At 46.9% G+C, this 24,402-nt stretch overlaps 1 protein-coding gene across 1 annotated transcript in view; it reads right to left on the reverse strand.

Annotated features, from left to right (window-relative positions):
- The window catches only part of GRM8 (glutamate metabotropic receptor 8), a 755,367-nt gene extending 736,650 nt beyond the window's left edge, over positions 1-18,717 (reverse strand). Inside the window, exons 1-2 of the mRNA XM_019924505.3 lie at positions 18,319-18,717; positions 7,643-8,465 (exon numbers count right to left, since the gene is read on the reverse strand). Of these exons, the coding sequence (XP_019780064.3) occupies positions 7,643-8,152 (510 nt within the window). The 5' untranslated portion in view covers positions 8,153-8,465; positions 18,319-18,717. The remainder of the gene's footprint in view (positions 1-7,642; positions 8,466-18,318) is intronic.
- Between the last annotated feature and the right edge of the window lie 5,685 nt (positions 18,718-24,402).

Consider the following 24,402-nt stretch of genomic DNA (forward strand, 5'->3'; position numbering starts at 1 on the left):
TGTACTTTGACTTGCTAAGTCAGCCAGCGGACGATTTGCACGGAGCAGAGTTTCTCAAAGTGTGGTCTGCGAAACGGCAGCATCAGCATCACCTGGTTACCGTTAGCAGTGCCAGGTCTCAGACCCCAACCCAGACTTACCGACTCAGAAGCTCTGCCGGCGGGGGTGGGGTGGGGACTCAGCTTCCACGCTTCACAAAGCCTCTGGGTGATTTGGATGCATGCTAGAGTTTGAGAGCTACTGGGCAGGAGCCAGGGGCAGCCCTCGGATGCTAAGTCTTCCCGCAGAAAGTACAGCTGTTGGTTGTAAAAAGTTATCTTCTGAAGAGTCTGGGAAGAAACCAGTCCTGAAACCAAATAAAACCACTACCGTCTTCAATTGTGCTGTAAGCTAAAACTTCTCTTTTAAAAAAAAAAATCAAGTCTTGGGCTTCTCTGATGGCACAGTGGTTGAGAGTCCGCCTGCCGATGCAAGGGACACGGGTTCGTGCCCCGGTCCGGGAAGATCCCACATGCCGCGGAGCGGCTGGGCCCGTGAGCCATGGCCGCTGAGCCTGCGCGTCTGGAGCCTGCGCGTCCGGCGCCTGCGCGTCCGGAGCCTGTGCTCCGCAATGGGAGAGGCCACGACAGTGAGACGCCCGCGTACCCCAAAAAAAAAAAAAAAAAAAAAAAAAAAAGTGTATAGCACTGTTACAAGCCATTCTCTTGGAAAGACTCCTCACTACTTTCAAAACAACCTCGTTATTATTTATTTAAATTGGATCAAAGATTCTTTAAATTCTATAGTGCTTTACGACTTTCAAAAGTTTCACACACATGATTTCATATAATCCCATAATAACCCTTTTTTCCCCTCCCCCTTTATTGCCTCTCCCCTCTTTCCTCTCCTCACTCATAGCCGCTAGTTAAAACAAACTTATTATTTAAAACACTCAAAAGATAGGCATTAATCACTACGTAACGTCTTAAGAGGTCTTCAGTATTCACTGTAGGGTGTCAGACCTTTCGAGGCTAGGAAAAGGGAAAGTAAGAAATACTTAAATTCACCAAGTTTAAAATCTGCTCCAGCCAACAAGTCACGATGCTCCTTTAATGGTCTGAGCACATGACCACTACACTGGTTCTAAGTTACTGCATTTCAAAAAGAGCCACCACCTGCGAGGTGGGCCTGTATCACGTGCGTCCGCCTTATAGCAAGGTGCTTTTGGTAATTCATTAATTCAGCCCCTTTGTTGGTCCAAGAAGGGGCTCTATGAGACCAAAATTCACTCTGGAGCTAATAGTGCTTGGAATGCCTCTAGCATTGTTTTCACTTTTTTGTCAAATGATAAATGACCTTAAGAAATCAAAGTCAAGTAACCTATCAGTAAGGGATTTATTAAATACATGATGCTCTCTTCATATAGTTAAAAACCAAGCAGCTAAAGTTTTACAGTTCTCAGCCCTGGACAAATAACAGAATCATCTAATGATCATTTAAAATATACCAATGCCAGGGCTCCACCCCAGTTTCATTGGTCTTGGGTAGGGTTTGGGCTTTTTTAAAACCTATCCAGGTGATGCTAACAGGCAGCTAGGGTTGAGAATTACTGAGGTGAATCTATATTAGCCAACATGGAAATCTCTCCCAGGCATATTGTTATATGAAAAAGAAAGCCATAAGACATATCTATTAATAAAATTCTGTGTATGTGTGTGACGTCACGAATAGATATGTGTTTGGATGTGGTCTCTTTCCATTTTACACTATTTACTTATTCATTGCTTAGACTTTTCAAAATGAGAATGTGCTCGTGTCTTTTACTTATTTAATTTTTAATCTTAAAAATCTGTTTAGAGAAAATGTGAATTGGTAGGAAAATGAGGCAGCACATGAAAATATAGGAACTCCCAAAATATACCACCTGTCCTTTCTCCCCTTCTCCTTCCTTCTGTTCCTTTTTGTCAATGAGTACAAAAGTAAAATACACAAAATCCCATTTCTGTTCTATCTACCCAACACCTACTATTTCCAATATCTGGGATTGGGGTGAGGGAGGTGGAGGAAGTGGAAGGGGTAGAGAGATATGGTTCATTCATTCATTTATTTATTCAGCAAACATTTATTGGGTTCCCAGATAGGCCCTTACTAGGTGCTGGAAATAACAGCAACAAACAAGATATATATGCCCTCATGGTTATCATGGATATCATCCTGCCCTCGTGGAGCTCTGTTACATGTAACAAAGAAACTTAATGTAGTGGAGAGAAGTAAGAAAAGACTTCCCGAAGTGCAGGTAGACCTTCATCTTGGGAGAAATAGCGGCCACTAGAACTTTAAGAAGAGGATGGCATGACCACGTCTGCATATTTACGTGTCCCTATGGCTTCAAGTTGTGTCAGTGACCATGGGCCATGCCCATTTCCCCCTCTACCCCAACTTAAGGCCACTAAGAGAGAACATCCATCGTCTCTCATCCGAGGTGAATAGGCTCTTTACAAAACTAAATTAGAGCTTGCTACAGGAGCAGAGCATTGACTAAAGGAATCTATCTTTCAATTTTCCATTATCTGTTTGCCATCAAATAAGATTAAACGTGAAATGTTACCTCTTGCTGAGTTTATTGATTGGGCTCATTTTTCTGCCCATGTAACTAGATGAGCCTGAATACGGCAGATATACCTGTTCAGAGTTTACAGTTAAGAAAGCCCATTGTATGCAATAAATAACTCGCAAAATTCTTGGCTTTGTGGGAATGGTTACTGCAACTAGTAGAGTCTCTTGGAAGAAAATATATCTTTGTAAACATAGCGGGGTAGGCAAGCACATCCAGGGTAATGGGATGCTTCACTGTACTTCACTTACTTAACATGAAGGTCAGTTTTAGCCACTTATAACCAGGACACTTCCGCATGGTGAGAAATTATCTAGAAGTAATTCTAGATAATTATAGAATAATCCACACGTGGATTTCTATTTGATTGCTTTGGGAAGTATACACCACAGACTATCTAAACCCCATCCTTCAAGAGTTGAAAATTAATTCTCTAGGTAAAGTTCACCAGAAAAACATGAGAAAGAGAAATTATATCTGACACTGTCCTTTTCTAACCCCAATGCATCTATGTGGACATCAATATGTGTTACCTCCTACTATGAATGTGCTATTTTTAACTTATAATGTTCAATCTTTGCTCAAAGTAAGACATATGATTAGTGTTTTGAGGAACAGATTTGCTCTAATTTAAAAGAGAGGGGTGGAAATGTTCTAGAAAGGGGAAAAAATCCGAGCGCTTTATAAAACATATGCAAATTCCTTGAAACTGCTTTATAAAACAAATTTAAATTATGGGCTTCCCAGTCAACATTTCCAAAAGGCCCTCTCATTCTTTTTTAATTCTTTTCAAACTAAGCAGTCTCCATCTGAGAGCTGGACCCCTCTTTTCTTTGGTCTGTCTGCAACACAGGAGCCACTGAAATGGCATATTAACCTTCATGTAGGTTGGAGCAGTTCTGGGTTCTCTGGGTTTGCTACTCTGCAGTTATGGGTCACATTATCCTAATCGATTCTACTGTTATCTAAAACCATTAACTTGGTATAGGGATTAAACAGTCACCTAGGTGACCACTCTGCCGCCATGTTAACCCATATATGACACGTGTGTGTGTGTGTGTCAAGGCTGCGTGTAGTGCTTCTAAAAAGTTCAGATCATTGAAGTCTTGTTCTGTGACTCTCAAACTTGTTTTCACTCCCAACACACCTGACAAATGAGATACTTCAATCAGTAAAAATGGTTCTAGGGAGGGGGTTGGGAGACACACACTCACTCACTGTGTCTGTCACATGAAAAGCCTCTGAGGTAGTTTTGATAGCCTACACCCCCCCCCCCAGGGCATGAGGAGAGAGGGTGTAAGCCCCGCCCACACTCAGGGTTGACAATCATTGGTTTAGTATGGCATTCAGTGCCCCAAGGGGCGAGGCCACAGGCCAGCTTCCGCCCCACACCCACCCCACAATGAAGTCTGGCTCCACCCCCTGCCGAATTCTCCGCTGAAGTTAAAGGGCTGATTTTACCATTTGCCCCTGAGCTTTGATAGGAAGAGAAACAAAGATAGGGCAACATTCCTTCCCTCTAGAGAAAAGCAGGACCAGCTATACACCACAGCAGAGGAGTTGCCCCTCACGCCGACAAGGTGCAGGATCTGGGGGGCTAAATGAAGCTCCCCCCAATGCCTGAATCCCCTTGACAAAGACAAATCATTTCATTGCACCACAATTAGCGATCCCATGGAAAACAGAATCCTCCTCTGACTTAAACACAGACATGTTATATGCAGATGACTGATAACACATGCATAGCTCCTTTCCTGAAACAAGGCTTTGATCAGGAGAATGGAGAGGGACACGAGGCCAGGAGAGGCTGCCACAGGAGGGCCAGACTGAAGGAAGAGGAAGATGGGCATGCCTGGGGGACTTTGTCTCCTTCACAATGTAGCCCAGGCAGATAACACACGGCTTTAACAGGACTGTCCAGAAAAAGAGAACTGGGACCTTTGGAGACTACTTCTGATTTCAGCCCAAATATTTTCCATACAATTTTAAACAGATTCCAGCTACATTCTAAAAACCCCAATTAATGCTTATTGTTGAGCAGGACAATAAGTAAATTCATTAATCAAGACCTTGTTTACACCCCTCATGGTCAAGGTTAACTGTGTTTTTCCAAACCAAGATGCTCGACCTTCTGTGACTCCATTAATCCAGGAATAAGTGGCGCTATACTGATATCCAGGCATCGTTTTAGATACTATGGGTCATATGCTGTCCTGGAGGGGCCCAAGCGCCATAAAACTGTCCTAAATGTTTAATTTTATTCAGGTCATAGCATTTGTTTAATCAAATTATTATCTTTCAAAATGGAACGGTAAGCGAATCCCCAAAGCATTAATTTGCTAATCATTCCTTTGATAACTATTCTAATATTTCATGTCAGTCCTAGCATATGTGTTTAAACAGAATATATATTCACACATAAAGTGAAACATTTTCTATTCCAAGAGTGACCATCACCATTTCATAATTAATATCAGTGTGGAGTGCTGGCTGGAGGTCTCATGTGAATCGTCAAAGTAAACTAAAGTAGCACAACAGCGATTAAGTTGTAATTATCAATTCACAGTCATGTGGTTCCAGGTTCAGCTGGAAGATGGGCTGACCACTTACATTTTCTCACTTACTTGTAAAAGACAGATTTTTCAGGCCCCGCTTATTTGGTTCATAAATATATCTGCTCCCATATATTCAATGCTCATTCCAGGCCAGCATACCGGTCTTAGTCATGACATCTACCATAACCAACATCTCCTCCTGGCTAAAAGTCACCCAGTCCCTGTGCTTTGGTAAAGGGTGGCAGCCCCATTCATGTGCAGACCACAGTCTCGAGACTTGACCTATAGCCCTGGACTCTGCCCAGAGTCAATGGTATTGTAATTCTCCCACATGATCAAATAAGGTCCCTCCAGAGTTACCCAAGAATTGGCCAGTCAGTGAGAGAAGAACAAAGTAAAGAGAAGCCAGGTCTAGAATGCATAAAAACAAAACCTACCCTTCAGTTGGCCCGAGGTTCCCTTTGGCAGCCCAAGCAGACGAAGGACACGTTCAGGTCCTGGTGGAATCCTTCACCTGCATTATCTCATTAAATCATCCAACAACCTAACACAGTGTTAACATCCCCATTTTACAGATAAGCTGATTCTGTAGCAAAATTAATGTAAACAAGTTTTGAAAACCTCAACTGAGCAATTATCACCTCCATCCCACTCCTCAAATCCTTGCCCACTTTTGGCACCAGACTCCAGGAAAGAGACAGGATTCACGGGAATTACGATGGGATTGATGGGAACCAGAATTAGTTTATAAGGGGAGAGTAACAGGAGGGAGATGATCCTCACGAAAGTTTCCCCTTCCCTAAAAGTGGGTGTTGATGAGTTAAGAACAGAAAAGAGATGCTTTGGAGCATCAAGGGAGGGAGATCAAGTCAGAGAGGAGAAGAGAACTGGGAAACCTGGCTGGAGCTGGACATCACCCCAGAGCCGAAAATGCCATGCGGCTCAGAATCAGGATGCGGGAGAAATCCAAGATCCCAGGATGTTGGGGTAAACCTGGAGCTTCTGGTTCTGAATCTTGCCTCCAGGCAAGGGGTCAATTAGCCCAAGAGAAATCACTAACAACTTTCCAGTTTCCCTTGAAAGTTTCCAGAGATGGACCATTAGAGCACCCTTGGCTGCCTATTTTAATCTTGTGTCCTCCTCCTTGCCAAGGGGCTCTTCCTAACGTCTGGCTCAGATATCTCAGGCATTCCCTGACGCCTGTGTGTGACTCCTCGGCACTCCTTAAACACAGAGAGCTCCTGCTCAGCAGCCTCCTCATCTGAGAAAATTTCATCCATCTGAAAATAGTCACTAAGGGGCCTCTTACCATTCTCTCCTCCAAACTTAGGCAATTCATACAGAAGCTGGGGGGATGTTACAGACGTGAACCAGACTAGATGGTCCCCCAAGACAGCTTCCAAAGCGGAAAGCTTTTGATTCGAACCCTTCTATTTTCTGAAGTAAGTTTTCCATCACTTTGTTCATTGTTGTCACTATATCTGTCATCCGTCCAACTTCTCCATATTCTTTTAATATTTTTAAATCTAATATGCACAGAAACAGCTTCTTACAATATTAAACGAAGACTCATTAATTCAGAGTAAGCTGGAAAAGTCACGTCCCACTGAGTAAAAAATAAGAGTGAAAAGTATTTTCCATTTTTAAAATTATGTCTATTACAAAGGACTACATAACGGATGTTAATAAATAAAATGAGAAAGTTAATGAAAGATGAATTACAATAACTTTATGTTTATGGGACTTTATGCTTTCAAAATATTGTTCCATGTGTTGTTTTATTTTGCCAATTTTATTCAAAATGTAATCTATAGATAATAGATCATCCAACCTAAACCAAAAAGTCTCGAATTATCCTGCTCAATCTGAACTTTTAATTCAACAAGAATTACCTATAATTATTCTAAGTCTGCCTCAGAGCAGTCTGAATTAATGAGGCTCTGCTCTACTGTAGCTATCACAAACCTGACAACTTTATGGCCATCTTCTAGCCCAGAGTGTCACTCCCATCTACCCATTGGTAATAAATACTATTTCTCCACACAGGAACTTTTGTCATAACACAGCATCCCACGTTAAAGAAATTTCACCAAGTAAATTATCTTAAATCTCAAATACTATAGAAATGTCTGATCTGATAAATGAGCTAAGAGTTCATCAGACCCTCGAAAAACACTTGCTTTGCTTTAAAATAGGCCTCAATAAACAGCATATCCCAAGATACTGAGGACCCAACATGTCATAGAAATTATCACCTTTCTGTTTGTTCAGAAAAAAAAAGTCACAGTTAATCCAATTCATTCTTTTTAAAAATGGAACTAAATCAACACTTGTAGAAACCTAGACACAAACGCCTCTCTGTGAGGAAACTGTGGCCCTGAGAGGGTCTACGAGCATCTTCACCACATTCGCTTCCCTCTTAAACCTGCAGCTGGAGTCAGGACAATTTCTTGTCTTTCCACAACGGTCAGAATTGCCTAGTGCCTTTACCTACCTTAAAAAGTCTTAAAATGTTAGCCACCATGATGGACACGGAGCTCGCAGCAGCACCTATGACGCCAGAAATCTTGTCGGGCTTGGTGAAAACGGGTGGATCTCCATTAGCACACTTCACGTCAGAAGCATCTTTCTCTATCAGAGCCTGCACGAACGTTAGTGACTGCTCCAAAGCGTACGTGTCCCTGGAGCAGGTGTCGAGGATCCGGACACCCAGAGTGATATTGGAGAGGAGATCAGGGTCCTTATTAATCTGGTCAATTGCATAAAGCATGGCCTCCAATCTGTGGATCCCTTTTTCCTTCTTCAGCTCCCCACAAGGCACCCCCCTCTCTCCCTTTGCGTGGACAGGAAAGAGACCTCCCAAAATGATGTCCCCGTCCACTCGTATGGAATGGGCATGCTCTTGACTGTGAGCTCTTTGCGTCATCGTGAGGATCCAGTAGAACTTGGCAGTCAGGAGGAAGAAACAAGGACACGAGGCTGATCGCTTTCCCTCGAATACCATTTTCTCCACAGGTGGTGTTGCAATCCAAGACCCAAAGTTTATTCTTGCCACAGAAGAAGGGGGACCACCTGAGGCTGTACCTTCTGGAGGCTACCATCAGGGCCCATGGGGAAAAGGCCCTGTGGGTTTCAGCAGGTGTTCTTGATTTGAATGTCACAGTGAATTTCCATCAGACCCCAAGGTTCAATTTTATTTCCGTATAAAGTCAACTTGCCTGGAATGATGCAAAAATTAGAGGAACAGCTGAGGTTCTGATGTTGGGATGAGGTCACCAATTCACATCCTTAAAGTCAGCCGTGTAGCAGAATTATTCCTGGGAGGCCGGAAGCAAAAAAAAGAAAGGGTTCAGTTCAAAGGGTCTACATTTTTCATATTTTAAGCCCTGTTTGCACCGACCTCTTTTTTATTGTTTAATTTTCCCTATTCAGTAAGAAACTAATTCTTTTTGTCCCCTTATGATTCTGAACACCTGGCTGCACTGCAGCTAAACAGAGAGATTGATGACACTTGTGGAGCAAGGGAAACAGAAACGTATCAGAAACTAGGTTGATTGTCCCAAATCAGAAAGCATTTTTATGTACAATTTCATTTCAATAAATCCAATTTCTGTGAAGGTAAAAATCCCGAGATTGATGGCATGAGTTCTTTTCAAATCTGTTTTTACTTTTTACAGCTGTCTGAATTTAGCATTTAAATTTCGTCCACAAAATCAGAAAGAAAGGCTGTTTTCTGTGATGTATTCAACAAGCCAGTCATTCGTTAATGACATTTTTGGTGCCTCAGATTTCCCAATGGGAAAAAGTGATTACTCAATCACACACAAAAAAAGAGAAAGGAATCCACCCAAGGAGCCCAAAATGTATAAGTTTTAGAGCTTGTGAAAAGATTAAACATAGAATGTCGGCTATTTTGTGTAAATTATCTTATTGTTCTCTGATAACAAAAGAATGACTTGAAAATTAAACACATAGGGTAGGTTATGTGTGAAAATACTCCTATTACCATTGTCAGAGTTTCCCATTAATTTGTCGGAGTGGAAGCAATGGGTATGATTACAGTTCTGAAGCAAACGCTTCTTGATCCTAGAATCACTAGAGAAAATCAGAGCTAGAGGTCTATTGAAGAGCTTCTTAATTTTGTCAGACTCAGTGGGGAAAACAGTTATTTCATCAAGACTAGAAATAACCTAGAGTGAAAACATCTACAAGCAAATCTATAGGAAAATTTTATTCTAGGACCTTCACTGTTAAAGAATGCCATGAGATTCTTTCAAAGGACTTTTGTGGAGGTTTAACTGAAAACAAGAACTGACTTCACATAAGGGAATCTGATGTTTGAAATGCACATGCGGTTAAGAGAATAAACAGCACCAGCGTATTTTGGTAGGATAGTTAATCTAATGTTCATTGCTCACCTATTTATACATATGGGTTTGAAACCTGAAATTTGGACAACTCTCCTCTACCCTAGCCAACCAACATCTGGTTGTGCTTTCCATTCACTTGTTCAATTTCCAGTTCATAAAATTTTCGTTCCTCCCCAACCCAAAGGAAAGGATGGTGCCTCTCTAGAGGCCAACTGAACATATATCCAAAAGCCTTCAGAGAAAGCTGCACTTTTTTCACTTTTAGATGAGGAAAGGGGGCTTGTTGTAGCCCACTGCCTGGGATTTCTGAGTTTACACCTGGAGCACACTCAGAAATACAGTCCATGGCCCAGTCTGCTGGGACAGTCCTCATCTGCCTATGACAAGCATTTCCTGCCTCCTGGCACATGCTAAGCCCTGGATTTCCCATATTCGGCCTCAAAATACTTCGTCCTTTTCTGATTTTTCTCATGACTTGACTAATATTCCATCACACGTGATTCTCTTAGCAGCTGCTTCTCCCTCAGAAAATCTGTGATTTGGCAACAGCCTGACCTCAGGCATTCCACAAAAGGAAACACTTAGAAAGTTAACTTGACTTTCTGTATGAAACCATTTAAGTGATGGACCATGGATTACACCAACCACCCATTAAGAGAAGGAGGATTGTGCTTTACAGTTTCATGAGGAAGACCAGTTAGAAGATAGTAAAATCTCATTAACTCTGATGACTAATTCAGGGCTTGTGACCAAGTCCACAGGGCTGGGCTGACCCTGAGCGTATCCTTTCCGGCAGAGCACAGAATGAATGGATACTCGAAGGAGAAATGATGAAGGGGAAAAGGAAGGGGACATGCCGTTCTTCAAGCCACCTCCCAAGTACTTAAAACACTTCAGAGAATAAATGGTTTTCAATTATAGACGACTATAAACTCAGTCTATCTGTTAATTACAAATCATCCTTACCTATGCTACTCACGTGGCATTAACCTAGTTCCACTTGTTGTACAGCCCTGGAGGTAGTAAAATTGAGTTTCTTTTAAAGGTATTCATGTCTGCAATACTTTTTAGTCTCTTTAGCATCTCATAGGTCTGTTTAGAGCTTTAAGTTAGGGAAAGATTGGGGAGTAAATCACAGAGAGACAGGAGTTAGTCTTGTTTAGGGGATGAATGCACTTAAATGGAAAACAAGAGGTACCATTTTGGTTGGGATTTACTGGGCAGTTTACTTGGATTTTTGCTTAAATTTCCTCCTTTGCAACACAGAATTAAAGGCACATAACCGCTCTGAAGCTCGGTTTTCTTGTCTGTAAAGGGATGCCACAAGGCACACACGGAAAGCGCGGTAGCTGGCACAGGGTAAGTGCTCGGTAAACAGGAGCGATCGTTGCTAGTCTGCAACTCATTTTCCACTAAAGCACAGCAACTTTTTCCGTATTTGCCCAGTTGGTGAGATTGTTACTGAAAACTTTTGTCACTTTGAAAGTAAAATCAGAGCTACTTACAAAATGTCGAAATACAGCAGTTATTTCAAACTCTGATACACTGTCATACAAATCAGACTCTTGATGACTGGAAGGCTTAGTTTCCCTTTAAAATTCTAAGGAAACGTATATTTGAAAGTTTGTAGAAACCTACATAAATCTGGTGGCATCGCATAATCTTGCACGGCCTAATCTTGCTCTTGGGCAATTCTTGTGAGCTTTAATCTGAACTCATCCTAGTGGGCGTCAATGAATTTTAACAAAATGACCTTTTTGTGCTATCGAGCCAGACAGCTCTACTTCATGTTCTGTGCTTGATTTAAAATCAGTTTTTCTCTCAAACGGACCTTCCTCTGGGCTTTGACAGAAACCTCACCTGAGATGATGGACTTCTTCAAGGAGGCGTGAGGTCCACACTCCTGAAAGCGACCTCTGAGGGGAGAAGACACCTTCCACTATTTCTGAGCCCTCAGGCGGAGGGCTTCCAGGAGGCTTAACCATTAAATGCTCGTGCTCAGCCCTTCCTGTTCATTCATTCCCTCCCAGCTGGTCCTAAGTACACGGTAAATGGGTAGATCATTAGCACTTCCATTACCCACCTCCGTGGCCCGGGTCTGCTGGGGAGCAGGCCCCCCCCCCAGCTGGGACATGAGTCTGTGGCTCCCTCACAGGCTCTAGCTATTTCCTGAAAGGCCAGGAATATGGACAGCTCCTCAAGGACCAGGGCCCTGAATTCTGCTGCTTTTTACCTTCTAGGTACCTTCTCTGAACCAAAGTCTCAAGCACCTAACAGAGTATCTCACTGAATTTTCATACACCAATCATTAGGTCTTGTAAATGAGAAAAAAAGGCTCCAAGAGGTTGAGTATGGCCCAAAGCCCTCAGCTAGTAAACGGCACCACGGTCGAAGTCCTCAGGACCTCCAGGCGGGTCCTGCCCTTTGAGAAAGCCCCCAGTCTCTGCAGAGGCTGATTGGGACAGCACAAGCAAGGGGGAAGGCCCTGCCCCTCCACTGAAATCTTTCAGAAATGTGCATATCTTTGAGCGTTAGCTCTTTAAGAAAAATAATGAACTAATTAGGAGGGGACAATCTGGGGGCATTTCCAGGGCAGGGTGATTTCTGAAGGTTTCAACGAGTTGAGAATATCAAATGTAGTTTGTCCAAACCCCTCTGCTTCAAATCCGGTTTCCCAGACAGCCTGACACCAGTGAGAACAAACCCACCACGCCATGTGGGATCTATCTGGGTCTGTCACCAGGTCTTCCTCCAGCAACCTGGCAAGTGCTTTTAAGACACGGTGTGGTAAAATCCTTACAGGGATAGCAATAGCCAAGAACTGTAATCGTTTTCTCAGAAAAAGGCCAAACAGCCTCCCTCTGCTGTGTTCCATTCAGCTCTTTAACAAATAGGTTAAGCTCAATATCGTCATCAATTCACAAAATTGCAAATCCGGCAGTTTTTCTTGAAACAGCCCACGTTTGCAGCTCTTTTTGGTTGTTTTAGAAAATGCATCCTATTTGTTTATCATCTCCTGTGCCACCACAGGTATGCACAGCCCTGGAATCTTGGTGGGGACAGAATGAGGATGGGCTAGACAGAGACTGCCCTGGCAACAGAGGCCTGGAATTGGATCCTTGTCTGACAGTCGCTGGCTGGTGACACTGAGCACGTCACTTCACCTCTGTGTGCTTCCATTTCCTCATCTGTGAAATGAGTGAGATGGACCATATAATCTCTAAGGTGTCTTCCAGCTTCCTGTTCTGAGGTTCTATTATTTAATGATAAGGAAATATGAGATTATGCTCAAAACACCAGAGCAAGGCTTTGCCAACTGAACACAATAAATGATTTCGTTTGCAAGCTGAGTGGCTTTTCCCCATCGGTGAGAGAGGGTTGTAAAAGCTCTTCTCTACAAGCAGGCCCCATATTAAGAAAATCTGATACATGAGAGGCTCAATTTACTAAACAGATAAATTAGAAGGTGATTATTTGCATTACAAAAGAATTCACCACAGGTTTCCTTTAAATAGCTAAATCCCCCGTGCATTTAAAATGCAATCTGAGATATTTTTTTTTAAAAAAGAGGCAAAAAAAATGCAATTTGATTTAGAATTCAATTTGCACCATTTTTTTCAATAACACAGCTACTGCATAAAAAGACCACATTTAAAGTAATAAGAAGCGACTTTTATAGTATGTATCATATAAGAAGAGGGAAAGGGGCTGAAACAAACATTTACTGAACGCTACAGCGTGCCTGGAGCACGTTACCTCATTTGCATTACAAGATACACCAATGAGGTTGGTATCACGGCCCCCATTTGGTATATAAGGAACCTAAAAACAGAAAGATTATATGAATGTGTCTAAAATCTTGGGCCGGAACTCAAATGCAGGACTGTGATATGTTCTTTCCCTTACCCCACACCCCTTGGGTGCAGCAGACCATGAAGAATGTCAAGCTGACCCTGATTTGATGATGTGGGCTGTGAGTGTGGCATCCTAGGTTCTGAGAAGTACCCCCCAGTACTCACTCCATGGCACTGGGCAAGTCACTTAACCTGGGATCAGTTTCTTTGTTTCTAAACTGAGGAATGATTTCTGGCCACCTCCTACGGTTGCGAAATGAAATGATATATGTCAAAGTACTTTATAAACTGGCAAGTGCTATAAGAATGTACAGGGAAACTATCATTTAACAATCAGTCCCGCTGGGACTTCCCTAGTGGTGCAGTGGTTAAGAATCCGCCTGCCAATACAGGGGACACGGGTTCAGTCCCTGGTCTGGGAAGATCCCACATGCCGTGGAGAGACTAAGCCCATGCACCACAACTACTAAGCCTGCGTTCTAGAGCCCGAGAACCACAACTACTGAGCCCACGTGCCACAACTACCGAAGCCCGCACACCTAGAGCCCGGGCTCCGCAACAAGAGAAGCCACCGCAATGAGAAGCCCGAGCACCGCAATGAAGAGTAGTCCCCACTCGCTGCAACTAGAGAAAGCCAGGGCGCAGCAACGAAGACCCAACTCAGCCAAAAACAAATAAATAAATAAAAAATAAATTTATTTAAAAAAAAATCAGTCCTACAATTCAAATATTTTACTGGTGTACTGTGCTTAGAAGACCCTAAAAAAACACTTTCCCATCATACACAGGGCTGGTCAGACCTTAACAAGTCATGCGTCCAAGAAATCAAAGGGAAAACTGGAAAGAAGGACACAAGAGGAAAAGTCAATGGAAATCAACATCTGGCTGGAAAGCTGAAGTTCATGGACACTTGGAGCACCCAAAGTGCTGTTCTGAAGAAAGTGGTGACAAGATATTCTTCTGTAGTGAGAAGAGGACAATAGGATGCTTTCCTAAGTTGTATGCAGGACAAGATGCAGAGCTTCTACCACTACGGCTCATTACCACTAGAAAAGTTAGCCAGTAAACAGCCAGAAGATTTCTATCTGCAGGGATACCCTTGCCTGGAAAAGTATGTGCTCAATAATTTGCACATACTCCTCTTCAGCCTCTCCTACATCTTCCCACTTCTGCGCACCTGCTCCCTCCTCCCCCAGACCTGGATCTCCCCCCTCCCTCACGGCTGATGTGTCCTACAGGTCACAACCTTAAGAGCTGGTTTCCTGTTACCGTGGCCCTCCCCAGGGAGTGAGTAAATTCATCAACAGGTATCACAACCTGAAGATGAATTACTGTCATCCCCCAACTGGAACATCTGCATTTATAAGACCATTTCCAGGAGATCCATAATTTCTTTACCAAAGAAATGTCTCTAATAGTGGTTAAGACTGGCACTGTAACAAACCAAAGCCGGGAGTTATCATAAGTCAGGAGCCTCTCAAATCCATCCCATGGCAATGCCCACCACTCAGAAGGCAGGTCCTGGGAGAAAAATGCATCATGCTCAAGGTCCTCAGTCAGTGGGTGAGTTCATCACAAGTTGTCCAAGTACCAAGTAGAAATAACAATCAAACCAAAGAACTCTCTGAGGGAAGGAAGGAAGGAAAGAAGAAGGGAGGGAGGGAGAGAGGGAGGGAGGGAGGGAGAGGGAAGGTGGAAGGAAGGAAGGAAGGGAGGGAGGGAGGGAGGGAGGGAGGGAGGGAGGGAGGAAAGGAGGGGGGAAGGAAGGAAGGGAGGAAGATAGTTCAAATATAAATTTCTAGCAGACAGAAGACCCCCCTTGGGATGGAAACATTATAATCCAGCTGGCTCTCCGTTCATATCTTTTTCTCCCACACAACATGGAGTGGCTGTCCCCCCTGAGCAAACTACATGAGTGAGTCTGGTCATGTCCAATCAGGTTCTATCAAGAAAACAGCAACAGTTTCCTGAACCTTCAAAAGCCAGCCTATTTGACAAGCATCGAGATATGGCCAGATCTTTGCTGTGGGTCCAGCTAAGAGATTACTCCAGGCAACCATTTCTTTTTAAGACACTGCGACAGGGCAACCCCATTCCCTGGACTAAAGCAAAGTCCTCTTTCTGTTGAGTATTCTAACTACAGGAGGAAGACCGTGAGAAAAGAACTTGGAAGGAAAAAAGCATTGCTACCACGAGCACATGTATACAGTGTTCTGTGCCTCATGCCCTGAAGACAGCGAAACGCTCTTACACAATGATTGGCACTAGATGTTGCCAAAGTGAACGTCTACGGGTTGTTTGCTGCATAAATACCAATTAAACAAGCCCTGCAGCAGCTTCAACCTGCCCAGCCAACTTTGAAAAGAGCACATCTCTCCAGACCTCTAACTTTCTCCTGCACTCATTAGAGCTCAACTCTTCCTTTTATCTATTCCTTTTGGATTTAGATGTTTTTAGCATTATTAAGTAGTAATAATTAGCAAAAGGAGCAGGAGGGCAGAACTAGCTAGCACAAACCAAGTAGAACAAATGGAGCCTAAGTAACAGTACAGAGCTGTGTTCTCAGCATCTTTTTCTTTATTCTGGATAAATCCTCTCCTGGGGAGCCTCCCCTCACCTATTTCTCCCCATATCCCTGATTTAAAAGCAAGAATTCCTTGTCTTTATCTCAAGTATGATACAACCTGTAGTTGACTTTGAAATGGGAAAATTGCATTTAAAAAGCTTACTTCATCTTCCCCGATGGGTAAGGCTTTTCAAAATTATCAAACCACATATTTTCAAGAAACAGGCAATGAACTCCACACAGCTGGTTCTGTCTCCGACAGAGATCTTTGAGGACATTATTCACAAGCAAGGGACCAAGGTACACTAAAGTGGTTTCTGTAGCCATTTGCAATTACTGACAATTTCATAACGGAAAATGGAAATTATAGTCAAGTGCAATAAACTGTTTATCCAAGATCTACCTGCTGGTGGCTCTTTTTTCTCTTTTTATTTTTTCTTTCAAGCAAAATACCAGCTATCATCGGAATGCATTTCTCCCGTTTATGATTTTCCTTATCGATACCTCCACCACCAACCCTGTTTTCCAGTTCTGATGTTGGCAGGATTTGTATTCAATCGCGGTCGTGGCCGAGACGGTAGTGTATTCTTGGATGTTTGCGAGACTCCCACGCCGTCAGGTCTGTGGGAAAGGATCACCCCCCAAATGGCAAATAGGGCATTTCCTCCTCGGGCGGGACTCGCTCCGGGGACTGAGGGTTTGGGGCTTCTGCAGCTGGCGGGTGGGTCTGTTTTCACCCCTGCCCTCCCGGGCGCGCAGACACCCTCTGATCCCGGGCCCCGGGGGAAACAATTCTTCAGGGAAGCGTCGAGGGCGCCGTCTTGCGCAGTTGGCTGACTCGCACACCCCTCCGCATTTCATGTGCACCGAGGAAGCGTGTCAGACGGGGTTTTGGGGGGCGGGGGACTCTGTTACATTTTCACCAACTGTACGAACCTCAGAGGATCTCCGAGCTGCTTTGCAGAGCCCCTGGGCTCGCTCTCAGCGCGGCTCAGAGGGTTCTCCGCCTCTGCCTCTATCTCAGCCCGCAGCCACTCACCCCGCCCCCGCTCCCCTCTTCCCTGCCGCATCTTCCTTTTTCTTCTCTGTTCCTTCGTCTGTTGAACCCCGGCTCCGGGTAGAGCCAGGGCCTTAGGAGAAGTACCCGGTTCCTCTTGCCTTTCCCGCGCCGCCGGGGTATTCCGGCGCCGCCCCAGTCCCCCGGCGCGCCCGGGGATCCGGGCTCCGCGCGCTGCAGGGCAGGGAGCGCCTCCGCCCCCGCCGCACCTGGCCGCCGCGAGCGCCCACACCCCGCGCGGGTCCCAGCCAAACTGGGGCCACGCTGGCCGTAGGTGCTTCGGAGGCGCTGTCGGGGGCATTGCCTTTGTCGTTTAAACTCAAGATCCCCGAGACCATTACTCCTCCTCCCACCCCCAGCAGGACACGGAACTCCAGTGTTTTCCTGAAAGCCGCAAAAGGGGGGCGCGGAAACCCCAACCTCGCCGGTCTAACTCGGGGAACGCAAGCTCAGGCATACCACGCGTACGCTGTGTGGGGATGTGGGGTCTCGAGAACCCCCAAACCACCCGGCTTCCCCCGCGACCCCCATCTTCCCTAGATCCTGCTTAGACATTCATCCAGCCCCACGCTCAGGAAGGCGGGGGTTACCCCAACTCATCCCGGAAGCCTCTAACTTCGGAAATCCCTCCCGTTAGTTCGCGGAACGGAGGTACCTCGTCATCTCGGCGGGGCAAGTCCGGATTCCGCCAGGGCAGATCCAGGAGGTCACACGGGGCAGGCAATCCGCGGAAGGAGCGCTTTACAATCCTGCCGCCGCACGCCCCATCCGAGCACCCTAGGCGCGCCTGCCCCTTCCCGTCACCCTTCAGTCTCCCATTCGCCGACTAAACTTTTGGGGGACCACATCTCCAAGCCCTGGGAGTTCCATGCTAAGCCTGCCTCTTTTCTGAACCTCCTCACTGGAATGTAATCATGGGAAGATAAGAGGGGTGGCTGCCTTGTTCTTTGCAACGTAAAATCAACAGACACCCAATCAAGCTCCGATGCCCGGCCAGCCCCTCGCCCCCTGGTGCCCACTCTCCCTCGCCTCTCATTCCCGTCACCTCCGCCCACCAGTTCTCTCCCGGACCCCGGGTGTGCAAGGCCATCTACTTGTGCCCAGGAAAAGCAAATCACTAAAGTGATCTGGGAAGGAACGGTGCACCTGGCTGTCCACTGAACGGTTTTAGGGAAGAAAACGAAAAGGGGAATCAAAACGGGGGAATTCTCTTTTTTCCTCAAGCACAGCCTTTGGGGAGAGTTCGGGGATGGGGGCTTTTTTTGCCTGTGGTTCGGCACTTGCTCTTCTCTTTTCCTCTCTCCGCTGCTCGGCGAGCCTTACCCTGCTCCCCACAGAGGGCGCGGTGAGGAAGCCCGCGGGGGGCCCGCAGCTCCATGTCAGCGCCGCCAACGCCGCCGCCGCCGCTCTAGGAGAGCACCGCGGCCGCACTTGTGGCTGGTCTCGGGGCTGAGGGGGCTGAGCTGGCCCAGCCGGCGCCAGGTCTCTTCCATGTGAATAACAAATACTCCCACCGGCGGCCGCGATTGGCCTGCGCCCGGCGCCTCCAGATCCTCCGCCCGCGGCCATTCACCCGGCGCGGTGCGGGGAGCCGCGGCCGGTATCGCGCCCGGGATCGCCAATCGCTTTGCGCCAACCAGTCACTTCGGGAAGCAGGAGGAGGAACCCCGACGGGTGGGAGCCCCTGGATTTCGGATTTCGGTGTCTCGGTTCTGCCCGGATACGGGCAGGGAGAGGGACACTCGACCGGCGGCGGATTCCCCTCCGCGCTACATCAGCCCTCAGCGATGCGGGGACCAGAAATGTCAATAGTTCTGATTTTAAAAATCACTGCATCCGCCCCGCCCCGACAAAAAAAGGGAGGACCCAAAGACTGGGGGTGGGGCGGGGAGGGTAGGAAGAAGTACGGGTGGCTGTAAGTAGGAGTAAGGCTGTGAAGGAGAGGAGCGCCTCCGACTGCCAGACGAGCCCGGGACACGCGCGGGAAGCGCAGCACGAAGGCCACCCGGAGCACGTAGTCGGGACCACGAGCCCGGGGCTTGGCTTCGTGAGCAATGGGTCACGAAAAGGGTCACCGTGAAGAATACACGGTAGACGGCACGTGTCCCGCCCCACGCTTTCTTGTTGGGGATGCTCAGAGTAAAGCCTTCAGCTGCGCGCTTCCCCTGCAAAGTTTGCTCGCGCCGCGCTACCGCTCGGCCATTTATCCTGCCCCGCGGCACCGGGCGATCGTCTCCCCGCCCCCAGCCCGCGGCTCTCGGGGCGCAGTCTACAGAACCCCCGCAGCCCGAGCATGGACGGAAGATCGGGCCGCTGCGGGCCCTGCGCAGAAGGGGGCGCGGGCCGGCACGGTGACCGGCATCTTATTGAGCTGATTCAAGCACCTGCAGATACGGGGCGGGAAAATCCTGGGGACCCACGCCACGCAGCTCCTGGGTTCCCGAGGGGTAACTCAACCGATGGAAGCCCGCCGGACTCGACGGGCACGGCCCAGAGGCACTCTCCACGAGTTACTGCCCAGGCGCCCCGCACCTGCCCGGGGCGAAGGAAAGGAGCCGCTCGCCGCCCAGCGCCCGGGAAGCTGCGGCCCGCCCGACCTTGTGTTGGTGAGAAAGTTCCATCTAGAGGCGGCCGCGCGCAACTGCAGCCGGCGCCCCAGGCCTGACCTCCTGCCTTGGCCGCCCGGTGAGCCAGGGAGGGAGTGCCGCCTCTCCCCACCTCCCAGACAGCGTGGGAACGCTGGGGCAGAGGGGGACAGCCAGCAGGAGATGGGGAGGATGGAGGAGGGGAGGACAGGCCCGGTGCATGGCAGGCCCTCTACCCCCTGTCGCATCTCTGCAATGAATTCCAACTTCCTAAGCATCATGAACTTCATAAGCATCATGACAGGTACCTTGCGTTATTCTGTATATTGCTTATCCGGCGTGGGCTTCTTTCATTCTCACACCAACTCTGAGGTGATCAAAATTATTAAGTCCACTCTACAGATGAAGAAGGAAACCGAGGCTTAGAGACACAGCTAGAAAGCACTAGAGCCAGAAATCAGAGCACCCTGGCTTCCAAGCCCCATACACACTTTCTCTCTGGGGCTGTTGCTTTTCCCAAGGCTGGTGTTAGGGTACCAAGTTTCCTCTTTCATAAAGCCACCCTCGCCCTATGTCACTTAGGAAAAAAATCTACAGGTTTCCAGCCCAGGAGATCTCTTCTCCTTTCATTTCCATGTCTTCGCATTCCTTTCCCTTCCCTCTCTCATCACCACATGAGGAGCTAGCTATTCGATTGTAGAATCATGATTTTAGGGCTGCAACCGCCTGGAGGGAGGATGGAGAGTTTGGAGAGATAAAATAGGCTGGATCCCCTGTCCTCAAGTTTTTATACCGGGATCCTCAATTCACTGTGAACGCACAGCACAGCCTTGAGGGAGTGACCAGGGGGCAGTGCAGCCTGGGGCAGGGAAGGTGCAAACAGAGAAGGTGGCTTCATTGATACAGAGATGGAGCTGGGAGGGCTCATGGGTCACATGCCTGCCCATGAAGTTTGGGGAACTTTCTTATGAACTGGAAGGGCTCCGTCTTCCCCCAGAAGTGTGAAGGTAAGCTGAGCAGCCTGATGTCCGTAGTAGACAGCCCACCCCCGCCACACACTGCAGACTGGCGCCATCTGGCTCAGCAGAGCAATGCAGGTGTGTGAATAAGTCCCTCTGTAAACCCTTTTCTATGTGTGCCTTAATACATTTGGGGGGAGGGACTTCCCTGGTGGTCCAGTGGTTAAGAATCCGTCCTGCAATGCAGGCAACTCCGGTGGTTCGATCCCTGGTCAGAGAACAAAGATCCCATATGCCGCGGGGCAACTAAGCCCACGCCACAACTAGAGAGCCCAAATGCCACAACTAAGACCCGATGCAGCCAAAAATAAATAAATAAATATTGAAAGAAAGAAAGGAGGAAGGGAAGAAGGAAACATATGTCTCTTCTTAAAAAAAAAAAAAAATTGGGGGGGAAAAGGACATGAAGGAGAGGGCAGGCAGAGCAAACCCAAAGGTACCCTGTACCCACAGAGCTGCTGACAGCACCGTAGTCCTCAGCGTCTGCTAGAGGCCAGCTCTGGCCCCAGGAGTATTGTCACCCAGGTGAGCATGGAGGGCAGCACCCTGGCACTCTGGTGGGCCCATCTCAGGAACAAGGACAGCACAGCCGGTTGTGGCTTTGGAGGCCTGACAAGACTGAGTGAGCTGCTCAGGAGAGAAATGCCTAATGAGCCTGCTCTTCCCTTTCCCCTACTGATCGCTACCTGCAGAGAACTGGGGTCCTGCGTGCACATCGTGGGCTTTTCCGGTGCAGCCCTCTGAGAGATGAGCAGAATTGGTCTCTCCTAGGAAAAGTATAATTCTGACGTTCGGTTTTACATCTCCTTTAACTCTTGAAAGTGAGAACGGGGCCATCATCCCAATCTGACATGGAATCTGGTCAATACGGAATAAATTCATTCTACATATTCCAGAGTGTTTCCAATGACTTTATCTGGTGGCCCCTGAGCAAGCGACAAGCTCATATACAGGTCAGAATCCAGCCAGACTGATAGCCACATCAGGGCACAGGAAGCGAGACTGTCTCCACAAGTCATTGGTCCCTGCCAGGAACACTCACATGGTTACACTAGGCAGTCCAGCCCGGACTCATCAGGCTCAGACCCCAGGGCTCCACTCACCCTCTGCTGCAGCCTGTGTCAGCAGCTGATTCCAGAGTCACCAGCCTGGTCTCACCTCGGGCTACCCCACCACGATATGAAATGTGTCTTTGGAAAGTGTCTGACCTCATCATCCATCCCACCCCCAAATATTTATGCACACCAAATCTATTTCCAGACAGTTAATCCTCAAAGGAGATTTGCCTATAATCTCATTTTTCCATTGATTTCCAATGATTTCCATTGATTTCCACGTGAAAAACTGCCCGTGTGTTAGATAATGCAAAAAACAATGCCATATGTGTGGGGTCCATTTAACTCAAGCTGTGATGTGTACTTCACACATTACACATGCAGACTTATGCCACAATTCCTGCTTTGGGGTAATCATTGAGACTCAAACTTTTGCAGGCTACTCACCCAGGAGGCATACTGACAGCGTGAAGCTCCCACATGGAGCACAGCTAACAGGGCAAAGTGGGAATACAATTTGTTTCTTCTGGAAACTCAGACAATCCATATATGTTTTTTACTAGACCATCTGCAAGTGGTGGTGAGTGTACCATGCGGGTTTTGCTCAGTTTATGAAAGCCCTGGCTCCTGGAAGCAAGATCAGACGTGTGAGACCTATCGACAGGGCCAGTGAGGGGCATGACAGCAGAGCGCCCCTCCCTGCACCGTCAGCTCACCCCTGCATGCAGAAGCCACGGGGAGGGATTTCCTGAGAGGGGAATCTATGGCACAGTGTACATGCATCCTGCTGGCTTCAGCTGGGCTCCCCCAGAAGCACAACCTGAGACAAGGATTTAAGGGCAGGTAGGTTATTTAAGAGGTGAAGGAGGGCCCAGTAGTGGAGTGGGCAACAGAGCCAAGAAAGAATGTGTTATCAAGCCAGCTGCCCCTGTGGGGCCTGGGGATCTGCATGTTTTGCAAACATTCCAGGTGATTCTGATGCCATTCACTAAAATGTGAAACCCGCTGCTTTCAGGAAATCATTCTCACAAGCAATCAGCAGGTGGCACATTTAAATATATAAAAACTTACTTGCAAAGCCTAGGGAGGCAGACCTTAGAAATAGGAGTCCAGGGAGGGGAGGCCCATGCTGCCCATGCCTGTGGTCACAGAAGCTCCTATCCTCTCTTTTCCACTCTTTTCAATTTTTTTTTATGCTTTTGTAATGCCTGTCTCTCTTTTTTTTTTTTTAACATCTTTATTGGAGTATAATTGCTTTACAGTGGTGTGTTAGTTTCTGCTGTATAACAAAGTGAATCAGCTATACGTACACATATATCCCCATATCTCTTCCCTCTTGTGTCTCCCTCCCTCCCACCCTCCCTATCCCACCCCTCTAGGTGGACACAAAGCACCGAGCTGATCTCCCTGTGCTATGCGGCTGCTTCCCACTAGCTATCTATTTTACATTTGGTAGTATATATGAGTCCACGCCACTCTCTCACTTCGTCCCAGCTTACCCTTCCCCCTCCCCGTGTCCTCAAGTCCATTCTCTACGTCTGCGTCTTTATTCTTGTCCTGCCCCTAGGTTCTTCAGCACCATTTTTTTTTTTTAGATTCCATATATGTGTTAGCATATGGTATTTGTTTTTCTCTTTCTGACTTACTTCACTCTGTATGACAGACTCTAGGTCCACCCACCTCACTACAAATAACTCAATTTCATTTCTTTTTATGGCTGTCCACTGTTTTTATACCCAGATATTTCCACCCTGTTTTCTGAGGGAAAAAAAAGAGGCTGAGTTCCAGCCCTAACTTTGCCATTAACAAGTCATATCATCTTGAACTTTTAACATTTATGCACCTCAATATTTTACCTGTAATGTGGGTCTGCCAAAGACAGCCACCTGTCCAACCGAGATTCATGTTCCCCTATCAATAGTATAGACTTGTCACCAGAAAGTGGCACACACATACACACACACACACACACACACACACACACACACACACACACACACACGGGCTGCATTTCCCTACCTTCCTTGCATCTAGGATCTAGGTGGGGTCATGTATGTACTTCTTGTAGAATGAACAGAAATGATCAGGTCACTTGTGGGCCAAGGAAATTAAGAAGAAAACGCTTCCTCACTCTCTCTTTCCCCTTCTTCCAGCCAGAAGCAGAGATCTCCATGGTCCTGGGATTGGCAGCTCAAGATGGATGGGCCCTGGGTCCTCAAATGGCCAAGCTGAGGAAAGCTCCCTGCCTACGAGAACATCCATGCTGCATTGTTAGGTGAGTGAGAAACTTTCATGTGCTGTCACTGAAATTTAAGGATTCAATTGTTACAGTACCTAGTTGTTACTTTATTAAGGTGGTGTTGGAGGAGGTCATCAAAAGGACATGACTGCTTGACCGGCAAGCTGACCCCGGGCGATCAGAGATCCCTCACCCGCCTCCCCTGTCCTTGGGATGTATAGCTGCCTCCTATTCCCATTCTAGCAGCCGTTTCAAGAATGTAGCTGTGAGAGGGTAAAGTGCTGCTGAGCCTGTTGGACTAAAGACGTAACCGAACCCAGTTAAGGCTTCTATATAAACTTTTAAGATTCTGGCGAGTGGATGCTGAGTTGTACTCCTCTCACAGCTGCCTAAGACAAGCCTCGAATGTTCCCCTGCTTATTAAACCTGCCACCTACCAATCTGGAGTGGGCCTCCTCTTTCTTCGGTCTGTCCTTGCCCTCCGTTTATAGGTCCAGTTTCAGATCTCA

The sequence above is a fragment of the Tursiops truncatus genome, chromosome 9 (assembly GCF_011762595.2).
Source record: "Tursiops truncatus isolate mTurTru1 chromosome 9, mTurTru1.mat.Y, whole genome shotgun sequence".
NCBI lineage: Eukaryota > Metazoa > Chordata > Mammalia > Artiodactyla > Delphinidae > Tursiops > Tursiops truncatus.